Source organism: Oncorhynchus masou, chromosome 29 (genome assembly GCF_036934945.1).
Source record: "Oncorhynchus masou masou isolate Uvic2021 chromosome 29, UVic_Omas_1.1, whole genome shotgun sequence".
NCBI lineage: Eukaryota > Metazoa > Chordata > Actinopteri > Salmoniformes > Salmonidae > Oncorhynchus > Oncorhynchus masou.
Window position 1 is genome coordinate 5,213,593 of NC_088240.1, and position 16,930 is coordinate 5,230,522.

The 16,930-nt window shown below is 43.8% G+C and overlaps 1 protein-coding gene across 1 annotated transcript in view; it reads right to left on the reverse strand.

Moving 5' to 3' along the window:
* The window catches only part of LOC135518878 (syntaxin-binding protein 5-like), a 184,831-nt gene that overhangs the window by 53,838 nt on the left and 114,063 nt on the right, over positions 1 to 16,930 (reverse strand). The window contains exon 5 of the mRNA XM_064943832.1: positions 83 to 215. Within this exon, the coding sequence (XP_064799904.1) occupies positions 83 to 215 (133 nt within the window). The remainder of the gene's footprint in view (positions 1 to 82; positions 216 to 16,930) is intronic.

Below are 16,930 nucleotides of genomic sequence, written 5' to 3' on the forward strand. Positions count from 1 at the left end.
AATGCGGTCATACAGTAATCCTTCTCATTATGGTAATCATTGACAGTGGATCATTTGCGTAAAATCTGATGATTTAACTCACAACTCTATGGCCTTGTTCCACATGATGACGTATCCAGACAGAACGAAGGACTCGATGTTGACGATGTGTGTGCCACGCTCTGTGCCAACGTACAGCCATTTACTCTGGAAGGGGGATGTGGCAAAACGTGATCCTGAAGCAGAAAAAGAAGAATCAGCGTTGACAAATGATCAAATACAATACAATGTGTTTGATTTGGTTGGATTTGTGTGTGTGTGTGTGTGTGTGTTTTCTTCCCACCTGTGTAATCAATGTTTTACCTCAGATAATAACCACCCCACTAATTATCCTACTCTCAAATACACCGTATAAATGTACATTTTCCACAATTATATCATAATTATGTTTCGGCTAACTGTCTGTAGATTATGGATTTACGTTGCTTTGCACTGTTTTGATTAGCCCTGTTTTCCCCTGCATCCTTACAAAAGAAGGTGCTACCTAAAAGCATAGAGGGTTATTAAGTTGTCCCCATAGGAGAACCCTATGGTTCTACGTGGAACCCTTTCAACAGCAAAATGTTCTACCTGAAACCAAAAAGGTTTTTCCTATGCGGACAAACAAAACAAATATATATTTTATATTTCCCAGATATTGCCCAAGTTTTGTAATATCACCCCAACACATCACTCCACATCTCCTGGCAGTCAGCGCCTGGTCTCTATGGTGATGACAGGAATGTCCTATTAGACAACAGCCATCAATAAGTCATGTATCATGACCCTGACACAAACAGCAGCTAATCACCAGTGGCCAACCTCTCAAGAGGCAGTCTTCCCCGACGTCCCAAGAGGCAGCCTTCCCCGACGTCCCAAGAGGCAGCCTTCCCCGGCGTCCCAAGAGGCAGCCTTCCCCGACGTCCCAACAGGCAGTCTTCCCCGACATCCCAAGAGGCAGCCTTCCCCGACGTCCCAAGAGGCAGCCTTCCCCGACGTCCCAAGAGGCAGTCTTCCCCGACGTCCCAAGAGGCAGCCTTCCCCGACGTCCCAAGAGGCAGCCTTCCCCGACGTCCCAACAGGCAGTCTTCCCCGACATCCCAAGAGGCAGCCTTCCCCGACGTCCCAAGAGGCAGTCTTCCCCAATGTCCCAAGAGGCAGCCTTCCCCGACGTCCCAAGAGGCAATCTTCCCAACGTTCCAAGAGGTAGCCTTCCCCGACGTCCCAAGAGGCAGCCTTCCCCGACGTCCCAAGAGGCAGTCTTCCCCGACGTCCCAAGAGGCAGTCTTCCCCGACATCCCAAGAGGCAGAGGCCTTCCCCGACGTCCCAAGAGGCAGCCTTCCCCGACGTCCCAAGAGGCAGCCTTCCCCGACGTCCCAAGAGGCAGTCTTCCCCGACGTTCCAAGAGGCAATCTTCCCCAACGTCCCAAGAGGCGTCCCAACAGGCAGTCTTCCCCCTCCCAAGAGGCAGTCTTCCCCGATGTCCCAAGAGGCAGTCTTCCCCGATGTCCCAAGAGGCAGTCTTCCCGATGTCCCAAGAGGCAGTCTTCCCCGACGTCCCAAGAGGCAGTCTTCCCGGCAGGCAGCCTTCCCGTCCCAAGAGGCAGTCTTCCTCAACGTCCCAAGAGGCAGCCTTCCCCAACCTCCCAACAGGCAGTTTTCCCCGACATCCCAAGAGGCAGTCTTCCCGACGTCCCAAGAGGCAGTCTTCCCCAACGTCCCAAGAGGCAGCCTTCCCGACGTCCCAAGAGGCAGCCTTCCCCGACGTCCCAAGAGGCAGCCTTCCCCGACGTCCCAAGAGGCAGTCTTCCCCTGACGTCCCAAGAGGCAGCCTTCCCCGACGTCCCAAGAGGCAGCTTCCCCGACATCCCAAGAGGCAGCCTTCCCCGACGTGAAAGAGGCCCCAAGAGGCAGCCTTCCCGACGCCCCAAGAACAGGCAGTCTTCCCCGAATGTCCCAAAGAGGCAGTCTTCCCAAGAGGCAGCCTTCCCCGACGTCCCAAGAGGCAATCTTCCCAACGTTCCAAGAGGTAGCCTTTCCCGACGTCCCAAGAGGCAGCCTTCCCCTGACGTCCCAAGAGGCAGTCTTCCCCGACGTCCCAAGAGGCAGTCTTCCCGACATCCCAAGAGGCAGCCTTCCCCGACGTCCCAAGAGGCAGCCTTCCCCGACGTCCCAAGAGGCAGCCTTCCCCGACGTCCCAAGAGGCAGCCTTCCCGACGTCCCAAGAGGCAATCTTCCCCGATGTCCCAACAGGCAGTCTTCCCCGACGTCCCAAGAGGCAGTCTTCCCCGATGTCCCAAGAGGCAGTCTTCCCCGATGTCCCAAGAGGCAGTCTTCCCCGATGTCCCAAGAGGCAGTCTTCCCGACGTCCCAAGAGGCAGTCTTCCCCGTCCCAAGAGGCAGTCTTCCAACGTCCCAAGAGGCAGCCTTCCCCAACCTCCCAACAGGCAGTTTTCCCGACATCCCAAGAGGCAGTCTTCCCCGACGTCCCAAGAGGCAGTCTTCCCCAACGTCCCAAGAGGCAGTCTTCCCCAGGATACAAAATGCCCTGCACTTTCTGTTCTTCTGCCTGGTGGTCTCTTATTTTCTTCCCACCCTCTCTCCACAACTCACTACCTCTTTATCTCACTGAACTCTGGAGCCTAGGGCCAAATAACAGGTTTTCAGGCAAAAGCACAGATAGGTTTGTCAACAACAACAACAAAAACAGTTTGTTTTTTTACCTTTATTTAACCAGGCAAGTCAGTTAAGAACAAATTCTTATTTTCAATGACGGCCTGGGAACAGTGGGTTAACTGCCTGTTCAGGGGCAGAACAACAGATTTGTACCTTGTCAGCTCGGGGTTTGAACCGCAACCTTCCGGTTACTAGTCCAACGCTCTAACCACTAGGCTACCTTTACCCTGAAAGCAATTACCATGGCAACAGCTGCAAGCTCTTTTTTTGTTGTTTATCTCTCACGCCGCAGTGTGTTTGCTAATTATTCCATTCCATTTCAGTAGCAAGAGACACTAACGGCTCCATTTCTACCTGTCATTTTCTCAAGTGAAAGCACAAAAGTCAAATGGGAGGCATGTATACGAGGGTACTTTACTCACACGTAAAGTTATCCGTAAATACGCTACGTTGACTGTGGAATTATTAGGCAATCAATAAACCCTTCGACAGCGAGCGCATGCTCTGTGTTTATGTGACGTAGTGTATTCAAGTAGGTAAGGTATCTGGCGGTGGCGTCCTCGTGTCAGTCATTCAGTCAGTATTAGCATCCATCACGTTTATAAAGCAGCTTTAACTATTATACAGATCAACACTACTCCTCTCCTGGAGAGAGGATCAGCGGGACCACCCTTCCACCAACCACCCTACTACCTCCACTAACCCTGTGAGATGCAGGATTATTACATAGGAGACAAACGAGATGGAAGACTATTCAATAAGGATTTGGACCTGGTGGGGGAGAATGGTAAAATCAGGAGAGATAGGAGAGAACATCTGTGTGAGACAATGGGGGGGGGTTCTATTTGATTTCACCATGTAACGGTTTTCTTCCGTTGAAGGAGAGGAGGACCAAAATGCAGCGTGGTTGGCGTTCAACATGTTTAATCAAGACCCATACACGAGAACACTACAAAATAACAAACGTGAAAACCGCACCAGTCCTATCTGGTGCAATGACACAAAGACAGAAGACAACCACCCACAAAGTACCCACAGAATATGGCTGCCTAAATATGGTTCCCAATCAGAGACAACGATAGACAGCTGCCTCTATTTGAGGACCAATCTAGGCAACCATAGACATACAAACTACCTAGAAAGGACACAGCACCATAAACATACAAAAACCCTAGACCAGGTTAAACACATAAATCCCCCTCGTCACACCCTGACCTAACCAAAATAATAAAGAAAAACAAAGATAACTAAGGCCAGGGCGTGACACATCATTTCCCGAGTTTTTCTACCAGAAGAAATATCAGCCACATCATCTAGAGAGGAAAGTTACATGAGGTTAGTTAGTCACGACATATGTGAGAATCTTGTTTATTTTTCACCTATTGAGATCTAACAGCGATATCTGAAGAAGAAAAAAATGGATGAGGGATATTTACAAAAACTGAAATTCGGTTTGTTCCTCAAGGTAAAATTGTTGCACCTTTTATGTTTCGCCTTGTGTTTCTCTGATCGTCATAAGAAATGTAATTTATTTCTAAAATAATGAATACATAAATAAACCCCAAAAGCCCTAATCAAAGCAAAGTTTAACACTCCCAACTGATGGAACTAAGCCTTGAAATCAAAGCACTTGGTTTTGGCAGAAATGTGACTAAGTCCCCACTCAGCCAATCAGCTATTAGGAGGCAACCATTTCAGACAGCCCTGTTAGATACTCATGGGGGTGTCCAGACTCATCTCTCATTTACACTCTATTTGCATAATTTTAATTTAACTGGAAATCAAGAACTTCAGGAGCGAAAAGCAGAGACAAAAACAAGGGGGCGGGAGGGGTAGGGGGATAAAGACAGGGTTTGCACAGGTCTTGAGAGTGACCGTGTGATGGGGTGAAAGTCAAAAAGGTTTTGTGTGACTCAGACAGCTTGACGAGGGCGCCGTCAACACGGCTCATGATTATCAATTAAATCAGGAGGAGACGTGAGTTCAACTGACCGCCAGCTGGCTGGGCAGCCGAGGAGCTACTATTGGGGAAATAATTAAGTCACTCGATAGAGATCAATGGAACATGTTGTTTCTCAATCTTGAACACATGACCTTCCCATCTGTTTCTTTGACAGCTTCAGTTTCCCCACTGAGAGGAGATTAGGAGGCCACTTTATGTAACATTGATAGATTGTACATAATAATTTGTTCTTAACTGATTTTCCTTCCTAATAAAAGTTAAATTAGAGCCATGATACACCACAGTTATCTGAGAGGAGGAGCCAGGATAGACCACAGTTATCTGAGAGGTGGAGCCAGGAAACACCACAGTTATCTGAGAGGAGGAGCCATGAAACACCACAGTTATCTGAGAGGAGGAGCCAGGAAACACCACAGTTATCTGAGAGGAGGAGCCATGAAACACTACAGTTATCTGAACGGAGGAGCCATGAAACAGCACAGTTATCTCAGAAGGGTAAAACGGGAAAATGGACCATTTAAGTAATTTTGACACCTGTTAATTCAGCTAAAATGTTTCTTTGGTCTCCTCCGTGTGTGTGTGTATGAATGAGCGTATGTGTGTGTGTGTGTGTGTGTGTGTGTGTGTGTGTGTGCTCTGTATAATCCACACACTTATATCATGCCATGGTAAAACAGATTACGTTATCATGAGTAAAACCTGCTGAATGTAAAAAACGCACTCCACTGATGATAGCTATTTTCCATGGAAGAGACGTGAAAAGACATGCATGAACGCACCCACTCTCCACAGTCAGACACATTCATTGGCGAACCTTCGTAAAAGCCCTCTGTCCGAGCGAAACGCTTTAATCCATGTGCATTAAGAGATCACAATAATATCTCTCTCTCTGAGAAATCTGTTTCTTTAGTCAGGTCACCGGTGTGATATTCTAACTGGCTCTGAGATGCCTGGAATTCATTTTCTCAGCCAGGCACCGAGAAGTACAGAGAAAAACCAGGTTGTTTTTCAGTATAAATCATCTCTGGCACCGAGAAGTACAGAGAAAAAAACAGGTTGTTTTTCAGGATAAATAATCTCTGGCATCAAGACGCAAAGAGAATAACCAGGTTGTTTTCAGGATAAATAATCCCTGGCACCGAGACACACAAAGAATAACCAGGTTGTTATTTAGCCAGCCACTGAGAGGCACAGAGAATAACCAGGTTGTTATTTAGCCAGGCACTGAGAGGCACAGAGAATAACCAGGTTGTATTCCGGATAAATCATCTCTGGCACTGAGAGGCACAGAGAATAACCAGGTTGTATTCCGGATAAATCATCTCTGGCACTGAGAGGCACAGAGAATAACCAGGTTGTATTCCGGATAAATCATCTCTGGCACTGAGAGGCACAGAGAATAACCAGGTTGTATTCCGGATAAATCATCTCTGGCACTGAGAGGCACAGAGAATAACCAGGTTGTATTCCGGATAAATCATCTCTGGCACTGAGAGGCACAGAGAATAACCAGGTTGTTTTATAGCCAGGCACTGAGAGGCACAGAGAATAACCAGGTTGTTATATAGCCAGGCACCGAGACACACAGAGAATAACCAGGTTGTTATATAGCCAGGCACTGAGAGGCACAGAGAATAACCAGGTTGTTATATAGCCAGGCACTGAGAGGCACAGAGAATAACCAGGTTGTTATTTAGCCAGGCACTGAGAGGCACAGAGAATAACCAGGTTGTTATTTAGCCAGGCACTGAGAGGCACAGAGAATAACCAGGTTGTATTCGGATAAATCATCTCTGGCACTGAGAGGCACAGAGAATAACCAGGTTGTTTTTCAGGATAAAGGATATTTGGCCACCTGTCTACTCAGAATCTAAAGGTGGATCATAATCATGAACTTGTCAGATGTTGTAGGTCTTGGTGCAATTACCAAAAACATTCCAGTACCGTCCACTAGGGCTCCCAAGTGGCACAGCGATCTAAAGCACTGCATATCAGTGCTTGAGGCATCACTACAGACACCCTGGTTCAATTCCAGGCTGTATCACAACTGGCTGTGATTTGGAGTCCCATAGGAAAAAGCACAATTGGCCCAACGCCGGGTTTGGGTGTAAGCTGTCATTAATTTTAATTTTACTTTTAGTTAACCTTTATTTAACCAGGCAAGTCAGTTAAGAACACATTCTCATTTTCAATGACGGCCTGGGAACAGTGGGTTAACTGCCTGTTCAGGGGCAGAACAACAGATTTGAACCTTGTCAGCTCGGGGTTTGAACTTGCAACCTTCCGCTTACTAGTCCAACGCTCTAACCACTAGGCTACCCTTGCCTTAGTTAAATAAAGGTTACATGAGAATTATTGTTCTCACAGGGTAGAACATCACAGGAAAGGAAAGACAAGAAGGAGAGGATAGAGGGGTCGAGATGGGGAGGAGAGGATAGAGGGGTCGAGATGGGAGGAAAGGATAGAGGGGTCGAGATGGAGGAGAGGAGAGGATAGAGGGGTCGAGATGGGAGGAGAGGAGAGAATAGAGGGGTCGAGATGGGAGGAGAGGAGAGGATAGAGGGGTCGAGATGGGAGGAGAGGAGAGGATAGAGGGGTCGAGATGGGAGGAGAGGAGAGGTTAGAGGGGTCGAGATGGGAGGAGAGGAGAGGATAGAGGGGTCGAGATGGGAGGGGAGAGGAGAGGATAGAGGGGTCGAGATGGGAGGAGAGGATAGAGGGGTCGAGATGGGAGGAGAGGAGAGGATAGAGGGGTCGAGATGAGAGGAGAGGATAGCGGGGTCGAGATGGGAGGAGAGGATAGAGGGGTCGAGATGGGAGGAGACAGTGACAAGGAGATACTAAATATCATCTGATTTTGTGTTGATCCAATCACTTATCACCTCTGCTTCGGGAAGATCAAAATTCCTCCAAGGCAATACTGCTGCAACTGTTACTCACAAATCTGGTGACTCACAACCACACAAACAACTGAAGAGCATCTGCATGACGTGAAAATCCTATACCAAAACACACACCGTCATCATAGCAGAAATAATCAGTGCCATCAGATAAAATGTAGCGTACATGTGAACGTGATGGCAATGATCATGGCAGGAAAATGTCACCTCCCACCTAGGGAGCGACTGGAAAATCTATTACAAATGTCACCTCCCACCTAGGAGCTACTGGAAATCTATTACATATGTCACCTCCCACATAGGAGCTACTGGAAATCAATTACAAATGTCACCTCCCACCTAGGAGCTACTGGAAACTATTACAAATGTCACCTCCCACCTAGGAGCTACTGGAAATCTATTACAAATGTCACCTCCCACCTAGGAGCTACTGAAATCTATTACAAATGTCACTTCCCACCTAGGAGCTACTGGAAATCTATTACAAATGTCACCTCCCACCTAGGAGCTACTGAAATCTATTACAAATGTCACTTCCCACCTAGGAGCTACTGGAAATCTATTACAAATGTCACTTCCCACCTAGGAGCTACTGAAATCTATTACAAATGTCACCTCCCACCTAGGAGCTACTGGAAATCTATTACAAATGTCACTTCCCACCTAGGAGCTACTGGAAATCTATTACAAATGTCACCTCCCACCTAGGAGCTACTGGAAATCTATTACAAATGTCACCTCCCACCTAGGACCTACTGGAAATCTATTACAAATGTCACCTCCCACCTAGGAGCTACTGGAAATCTATTACAAATGTCACCTCCCACATAGGAGCTACTGGAGTTTGCCTGTGCTTACCACCATTCTGTTTATTGTTTTATCCTGAAAACTCCCCAATCCATATTAACGATTACAAGCATATCCCATTAAATGATGCAGCCACCATTATGCTTGAAAAGCATATGCTTGTTACTCAGCAATGTGTTGGTTTGTACAGTGCCTTGCGAAAGTATTCGGCCCCCTTGAACTTTGCGACTTTTGCCACATTTCAGGCTTCAAACATAAATATATAAAACTGTATTTTTTTGTGAAGAACCAAAAGGCACAAATTTAAATTTTTATTTACGGATAGCCAGGGGCACATTCCAACACAATTTGCTGGCGGCACAGTTCAATGTATCAACAGTTCAACAATACCTGTACTGAAGTCATAAAGCAGACGAATCAGGACTTTACCTGGCTGAGCAGACAGGCAGCCTGGAACATTCCTTAAATACCTGACGAGAGGAACTCATTTGCAAATAAAGCGTTTGTGTTTAGTAGGTCCTCCAGATGAGAGGCAGTAGGGATGACCGGGGATTTTCTCTTTAAGGGTGTAGTACATTATTTTCTTTAGGAATGTAGTGGAGTAAAAATAAAAGTTTTCAAAAATATAAATAGTAAAATACAGATACCCCAAAAAGTAGTACTTTAAAGTATTTTACAACACTGGACAAAAGGCACCTAAAGACTCTCAGACCATGAGAAACAAGATTTTCTGGTCTGATGAAACCAAGATTGAACTCTTTGGCCTGAATGCCAAGTGTCACATCTGGAGGAGACCTGTCACCATCCCTAAAGTGAAGCATGGTGGTGGCAGCATCATGCTGAAGGGTTGTTTTTAAGCGGCAGGGACCAGGAGACTAGTCAGGTTTGAAGGAAAGATGAACGGAGCAAATCCTTAATCCTTAAAGAAAACATGCTTCAGAGTGCTCAGAATCTCAGACTGCTGTGAAGGTTCTCATTCCAGCAGCACAATAAACCAGAGCACACAGACAAGACAACGCAGGACTGGCTTCGAACAAGTCACTGAATGTCCTTGAGTGACCCAGCCTGAGCCCGGACTTGAACCCGATCGAACATCTCTGGAGAGACCTTGAGAGATCTGTAGAGAAGAATGAGAGAAACTCCCAAAATACAGGTATTCCAATCTTGTAGTGTCATACTCAAGAAGACTTGAGAAGACTTGAGTCTGTAATCGCTTCAGCAAAGTTCTGAGTAAAGGGTCTGAATACTTAAGTAGAGTGAAATTACTGTTATGCACAAACTTATAAAAACCTGTTTTACTTTGTCATTATGGGGTGTTGTATGTAGATAGATGGGGGGCGTTTAATCCATTTTAGAATAAGGCAGTAACATAACAAAATGTGGAAAAGTCAAGGGTTCCAAATAATATCCGAATGCACTCTGCAATGTTGTTGATCCATCCTCAGGTTTCTCCTATCACAGCCATTAAACTCTGCAACTGTTTTAACGCGCTAGAGACTCTTTCCGCGGCAACGTGGAAATCTACTTAACATAATAAACAAAATCCCAAACAAAATCCGTCAATTTAAGCTAGAGATATGTTGTTGTTTTTTGCATCTCAACCCACAGCATCGGCTAATGTTGCATCTTACGCATCTTCAGTGAAAGGTAGCAGAGCTAGAACAATGTCTGTTAAAACCATGAGAATATCTCGAAAATCAATCTTCTCACTGTATCGTATGCAGCATCCAAACGGTTTGGGCTCTCGCGAACACGATGGTGTTCTCCGTTTGCTCTACGACTCATTCTGAACAGATTGGGAAACGCGCTAATATGACCACTCTGCAGAAAGTTGAGACTCTCATGAACACGTGTCGGTTGTTTTGCTCTTGGCTACCCACGAGCTTACAAGACTGGTCCGAAGGTTCCTCACCAGTTACATTTTTTTATGGATGCATAAATGGAGATCGTTTAGTGTCAAAAAATAAGGGTTTAAATACATGTCAATATTTTTTTTTATAGCTTATAGTTTTATATATATATGGTTTGTATACATAGTCTAGAGAGTGTGTATATAGTGTGTATATATGGTCTAGTGAGTGTGTATTTGGTGTGTATATAGTCTAGTGAATGTGTATATGGTGTGTATATATAGTCTAGTGAGTGTGTATATATAGTCTAGTGAGTGTGTATATGGTGTGTAGATATAGTCTAGTGAGTGTGTATATGGTGTGTAGATATAGTCTAGTGAGTGTGTATTTAGTGTGTATATACAGTCTTGGGGCGGCAGGGTAGCCTAGTGGTTAGAGCGTTGGACCCCGTTCAAACCCCCCGAGCCGACAAGGTACAAATCTGTCGCTCTGCCCCTGAACAGGCAGTTAACCCACTGTTCCCAGGCCGTCATTGAAAAATAAGAATGTGTTCTTAACTGACTTGCCTGGTTAAATAAAAGGTAAAAATTAACTTGTAAGTCGCTTGGATAAGAGCGTCTGCTAAATGACTTAAATGTAAATGTAAATGTCTTGTGAGTGTGTATTTAGTGTGCATATATAGTCTAGTGAGTGTGTATTTAGTATGTATATATAGTCTAGTGAGTGTGTATATATAGTCTAGTGAGTGTGTATATGGTGTGTAGATAAAGTCTAGTGAGTGTGTATTTAGTGTGTATATATAGTCTAGTGAGTGTGTATATGGTGTGTATATAGTCTAGTGAGTGTGTAGATATAGTCTAGTGAGTGTGTATATAGTGTGTATATATAGTCTAGTTAGTGTGTATATGGTGTGTATATATAGTCTAGTGAGTGTGTATATATAGTCTAGTGAGTGTGTATATGGTGTGTATATATAGTCTAGTGAGTGTGTATATGGTGTGTAGATATAGTCTAGTGAGTGTGTATTTAGTGTGTATATATAGTCTAGTGAGTGTGTATATGGTGTGTATATATAGTCTAGTGAGTGTGTATATGGTGTGTAGATATAGTCTAGTGAGTGTGTATTTAGTGTGTATATAGTCTAGTGAGTGTGTATATAGATATAGTCTAGTGAGTGTGTATTTAGTGTGTATATATAGTCTAGTGAGTGTGTATTTAGTGTGTATATATAGTCTAGTGAGTGTGTATTTAGTGTGTATATATAGTGTGTGTGTATTTAGTGTGTATATAGTCTAGTGAGTGTGTATATATATAGTCTAGTTAGTGTGTATATGGTGTGTAGATATAGTCTAGTGGGTGTGTATTTAGTGTGTAGATATAGTCTAGTGAGTGTGTATATGGTGTGTAGATATAGTCTAGTGAGTGTGTATTTAGTGTGTATATATAGTCTAGTGAGTGTGTATATGGTGTGTATATATAGTCTAGTTAGTGTGTATATGGTGTGTAGATATAGTCTAGTGAGTGTGTATATGGTGTGTAGATATAGTCTAGTGAGTGTGTATAGTGTGTATATATAGTCTAGTTAGTGTGTATATGGTGTGTAGATAGTCTAGTGAGTGTGTATATGGTGTGTATATATAGTCTAGTGAGTGTGTAGATATAGTCTAGTGAGTGTATATGGTGTGTATATATAGTCTAGTGAGTGTGTATATGGTGTGTATGTATAGTCTAGTGAGTGTGTATATGGTGTGTAGATATAGTCTAGTGAGTGTGTATATATAGTCTAGTGAGTGTGTATATGGTGTGTAGATATAGTCTAGTGAGTGTGTATATGGTGTGTATATATAGTCTAGTGAGTGTGTATATGGTGTGTATGTATAGTCTAGTGAGTGTGTATATGGTGTGTATGTATAGTCTAGTGAGTGTGTATATGGTGTGTATATATAGTCTAGTGAGTGTGTATATGGTGTGTATATATAGTCTAGTTAGTGTGTATATGGTGTGTAGATATTGTCTAGTGAGTGTGTATATGGTGTGTATGTATAGTCTAGTGAGTGTGTATATGGTGTGTATATATAGTCTAGTGAGTGTGTATATGGTGTGTAGATATAGTCTAGTGAGTGTGTATATGGTGTGTATGTATAGTCTAGTGAGTGTGTATATGGTGTTTATATATAGTCTAGTGAGTGTGTATTTAGTGTGTATATATAGTCTAGTGAGTGTGTATATGGTGTGTATGTATAGTGTGTGTATATGGTGTGTATGTATAGTCTAGTGAGTGTGTATATGGTGTGTATATATAGTCTAGTTAGTGTGTATATGGTGTGTATATATAGTCTAGTGAGTGTGTATATGGTGTGTATATATAGTCTAGTGAGTGTGTATATGGTGTGTATATATAGTCTAGTGAGTGTGTATATGGTGTGTATATATAGTCTAGTGAGTGTGTATATGGTGTGTAGATATAGTCTAGTGAGTGTGTATATGGTGTGTATATATAGTCTAGTGAGTGTGTATATGGTGTGTATATATAGTCTAGTGAGTGTGTATATGGTGTGTATATATAGTCTAGTGAGTGTGTATATGGTGTGTAGATATAGTCTAGTGAGTGTGTATTTGGTGTGTAGATATAGTCTAGTGAGTGTGTATTTGGTGTGTATATATAGTCTAGTGAGTGTGTATATGGTGTGTAGATATAGTCTAGTGAGTGTGTATATGGTGTGTAGATATAGTCTAGTGAGTGTGTATTTGGTGTGTATATATAGTCTAGTGAGTGTGTATATGGTGTGTAGATATAGTCTAGTGAGTGTGTATATGGTGTGTAGATATAGTCTAGTGAGTGTGTATTTTGTGTGTATATATAGTCTAGTTAGTGTGTATATGGTGTGTATGTATAGTCTAGTGAGTGTGTATATGGTGTGTATATATAGTCTAGTGAGTGTGTATATGGTGTTTATATAAAGTGAATGTGCGTAAGGTCGTTCCAGATAGTTCAGCTACCATAAATTGACTATTTAGCAGTCTGGCTATTTAGCATTCTTATAGCGGCAATAGCCTAGTGGTTAGAGTGTTGGGCCAATAACCGAAAAGTTGCTGGATTGAATCCCCAAGCTGACAAGGTAAAAAATCTGTCGTTCTGCCCCTGAACAACGCTGTTAACCCACTGTTCCCCAGTAGGCTGTCATTGTAAATAAGAATTTGATCTTAACTGATCTGCCTAGTTCAATAAAAATTAGAAGCTGTCTCAGAGCATGTTGGTCTGAGAGCCGCTGAGAGCCGATGCTCTGGAACCATTTGCTGGATGGTAGCAGAGTGAGCAGTCTGTGTCTTGGGTATTTTTCGGCCATCCTCTGACACCGCCTGACATAGAGGTCCCGGATGGCAGGAAGCTCGGCCCCAGTGATGTATTGGGCTGTCCGCAGTGATTTTCCGTCAGGGGTGGTGCAATTAACATACCAAGCGGTGATGCAATCATTCAAGATGCTCTCGATGGACCATGTTAGTGATGTCCTTAGTGATGTGGACGCCATAGAACTTGAAGCTGTCGACCCGCTTCACAAAGTTCCTTATTACAAAGGAAAGTGATGATATTGAAAGCAAAACATAAACCCAAAAGTATTGACAGCGAAACAAAATATCTATCGAGGAAATAATTATTATGTTACACTGAAGTTAAACAGGGTCCTGGTCCCTGGATGGGAGACCAGATGTATACCACTGCTGGTTTACTTCTGAAGTTAAACAGGGTTGGTCCTGGTCCCTGGATGGGAGACCAGATGTATACCACTGCTGGTTTACTTCTGAAGTTAAACAGGGTTGGTCCTGGTCCCTGGATGGGAGACCAGATGTATACCACTGCTGGTTTACTTCAAAAGAAATGGGTTGGTCCTGGTCCCTAATGGGAGACCAGATGTGAAACTGCTGGTTTATTCTTCTGAAGTTAAACAGGGTTGGTCCTGGTCCCTGGATGGGAGACCAGATGTTACCACTGCTATATTTAGTGCCGTAAGTTAAACAGTCTCCTCCTGGTCCCTGGATGGGAGACAGATGTCATACAGCTGGTTTACTCTGAAGTTAAACAGGGTTGGTCCTGTCCCTGGATGGGAGACCAGATTCATCAGACTGCTGGTTTACTTCCCCAGAAGTTAAACAGGGTTGGTCCTGGGCCCTGGATGGGAGACCAGATGTATACCACTGCTGGTTTACTTCTGAAGTTAAACAGGGTTGGTCCTGGTCCCTGGATGGGAGACCAGATGTATACCACTGCTGGTTTACTTCCCCAGAAGTTAAACAGGGTTGGTTCAGTTCATGGTCCCTGGATGGGAGACCAGATGTATACCACTGCTGGTTTACTTCATCAGAAGTTAAACAGGGTTGGTCCTGGTCCCTGGATGGGAGACCAGATGTATACCACTGCTCTGGATTTCTTCTGAAGTTAAACAGGGTCAGGTCCTGGGCCCTGGATGGGAGACCAGATGTATACCACTGCTGGTTTACTTCTGAAGTAAACAGGGTTGGTCCTGGTCCCTGGATGGGAGACCAGATGTATACCACTGCTGGTTTACTTCTGTAGTGATTTGAACAGGGTTGAAGTCCTGGGCCCTGGATGGGAGACCAGATGTACACGCTCTCTGGTTTACTGGGCTGAAATTAAACAGGGTTCCGTCCTGGTCCCTGGATGGGAGACCAGATTTGCAGGACTGCTGGTTTATACTTCTGAAGTTAAACAGGGTTGGTTCCTGATCCCTGGATGGGAGACTGATGCCTCAGCTGGAAGTGTGGCCAAAGAAATGTGTTCAACTTTAAATAATGCAGAGATCAATTTTCACATGTGAAAGTTAACATCATATTCATTTAAAAAAAATCCTTTGCACATGAACGGCCGCTTTCGAGAATAATTTGCTATGTATATATTTAGTGCCGTATGACGTTGTGTGTTTCCTGTCCGTCTGCTGGAGAGTCAGTTCATCAGAGAGTCTCTGGTGTCCACAGACCTCTCCCACATTCTCACAATGTCCTATTGTTTAAGTTTCAGTTTGATGTCCAAGAGTCTCTCTGTGTTCCCCAGAAGTCACAATGTCCTCTCTGTTGGAGTTACAGTTCATCAGAGAGTATCTATTTAACTTCCCCAGAAGTCACAATGTCCTCTCTGTTGGAGTTCAGTTCATCAGAGAGTCTCTGGTTAACTGGACCCATTGTCACAATGTCCTTTCTGTTGGAGTTCAGTTCATCAGGAGAGTCATGACTGTTTAACTTCCCCAGATCAGTCAGAAATGTCCTTTTGTTGGAGTTCAGTTCATCAGAGAGTCTCTGGTTAACTTTCCCAGAAGTCACAATGTCCTCTCTGTTGAGTTCATTCATCTAGAGTCCTTCAATGTTTAACTTCCCTTGAAGTCATTCAATGTCCCCTGGTCGAGCTTTTAACGGCTCTGGATAGTGTCTGTTTCCTTTGACAAAGCAGCCATTTTCTTCAGAAATGACAATGACAGATGGTAGTTGCAGAGAATGGAAGAAAACGCAGTGTTCGGTTGCAATAATTTATCAGACTTAAGTAATTCCCAGCTGCAGACCAGTAACTATATCAGGCCTTTAACTCTTATGAAAGACCTTCACAATATCTTCCCAAAGATTCCTTGCTGTTTCTTCTCTTTTTTAACAGTTCAAACAAGAAGACCACAACACACAAAAATATCCTTTCAAAGTATCTATCTTTCCCTCTCTCTTCTTCAAGCACAAACAATGTATAATTCATTCCCCCCTCTGAAGCTTGCCCCCAAAGGACACCTGAGAGTAAATCAAAGTGAAAGGGGCCAGTAAAAGAGATAGCTCAAACTTCTCTAACTTTGCCTCAAGACTCAATAAAAAACACTCACCACCACAATGCTGAATGTCGCAAACATCAACAAATTCCTCATCTTTCAAAATGCTGTGGCTTAGCCATTCAGACAGCATCTGCTTGACCTTGTCTGCCCTGAACGAGACAGATTTATTCTGCCCTACCAAGCAAAAAGGCAGTAACTAATAATTTGGCAGAAAATGAGTTCACGTCATTTTTGCTACATTAAACTCATGCTTAATCATGTGGACACGTATTCTGCCTCTGTTGTATTGTGTTTTGGAGAAAATGGGGGTCATGTTATCAGTAACTGTATAAAGTTACTGTGAAAACCAAGGTAAATAAAAGCCATTTTTCTCAGTTCCACGCTATGAGCAGTTACTGCTTTTTTGCTTGGTAGGGCAGTACAGATGAACGATCCAATACAACCTACTACATGTTACCCAGCCAATACAACCTACTACATATGACCCCTCAATACAACCTACTACATATGACCATACAGACAATACAACCTACTACATATGACCCAGCCAATACAACCTACTACATATGACCCAGCCAATACAACCTACTACATATGACCCAGCCAATACAACCTACTACATATGACCCAGCCAATACAACCTACTACATATGACCCAGCCAATACAACCTACTACATATGACCCCTCAATACAACCTACTACATATGACCCAGCCAATACAACCTACTACATATGACCCAGCCAATACAACCTACTACATATGACCCAGCCAATACAACCTACTACATATGACCCAGAATACAACCTACTATGTTCATATCTTCCTCTGGGCAGGGTACAACCTACTACATGTTACCCAGCGTTACAACCTACTACATATGACCGGAAGGAT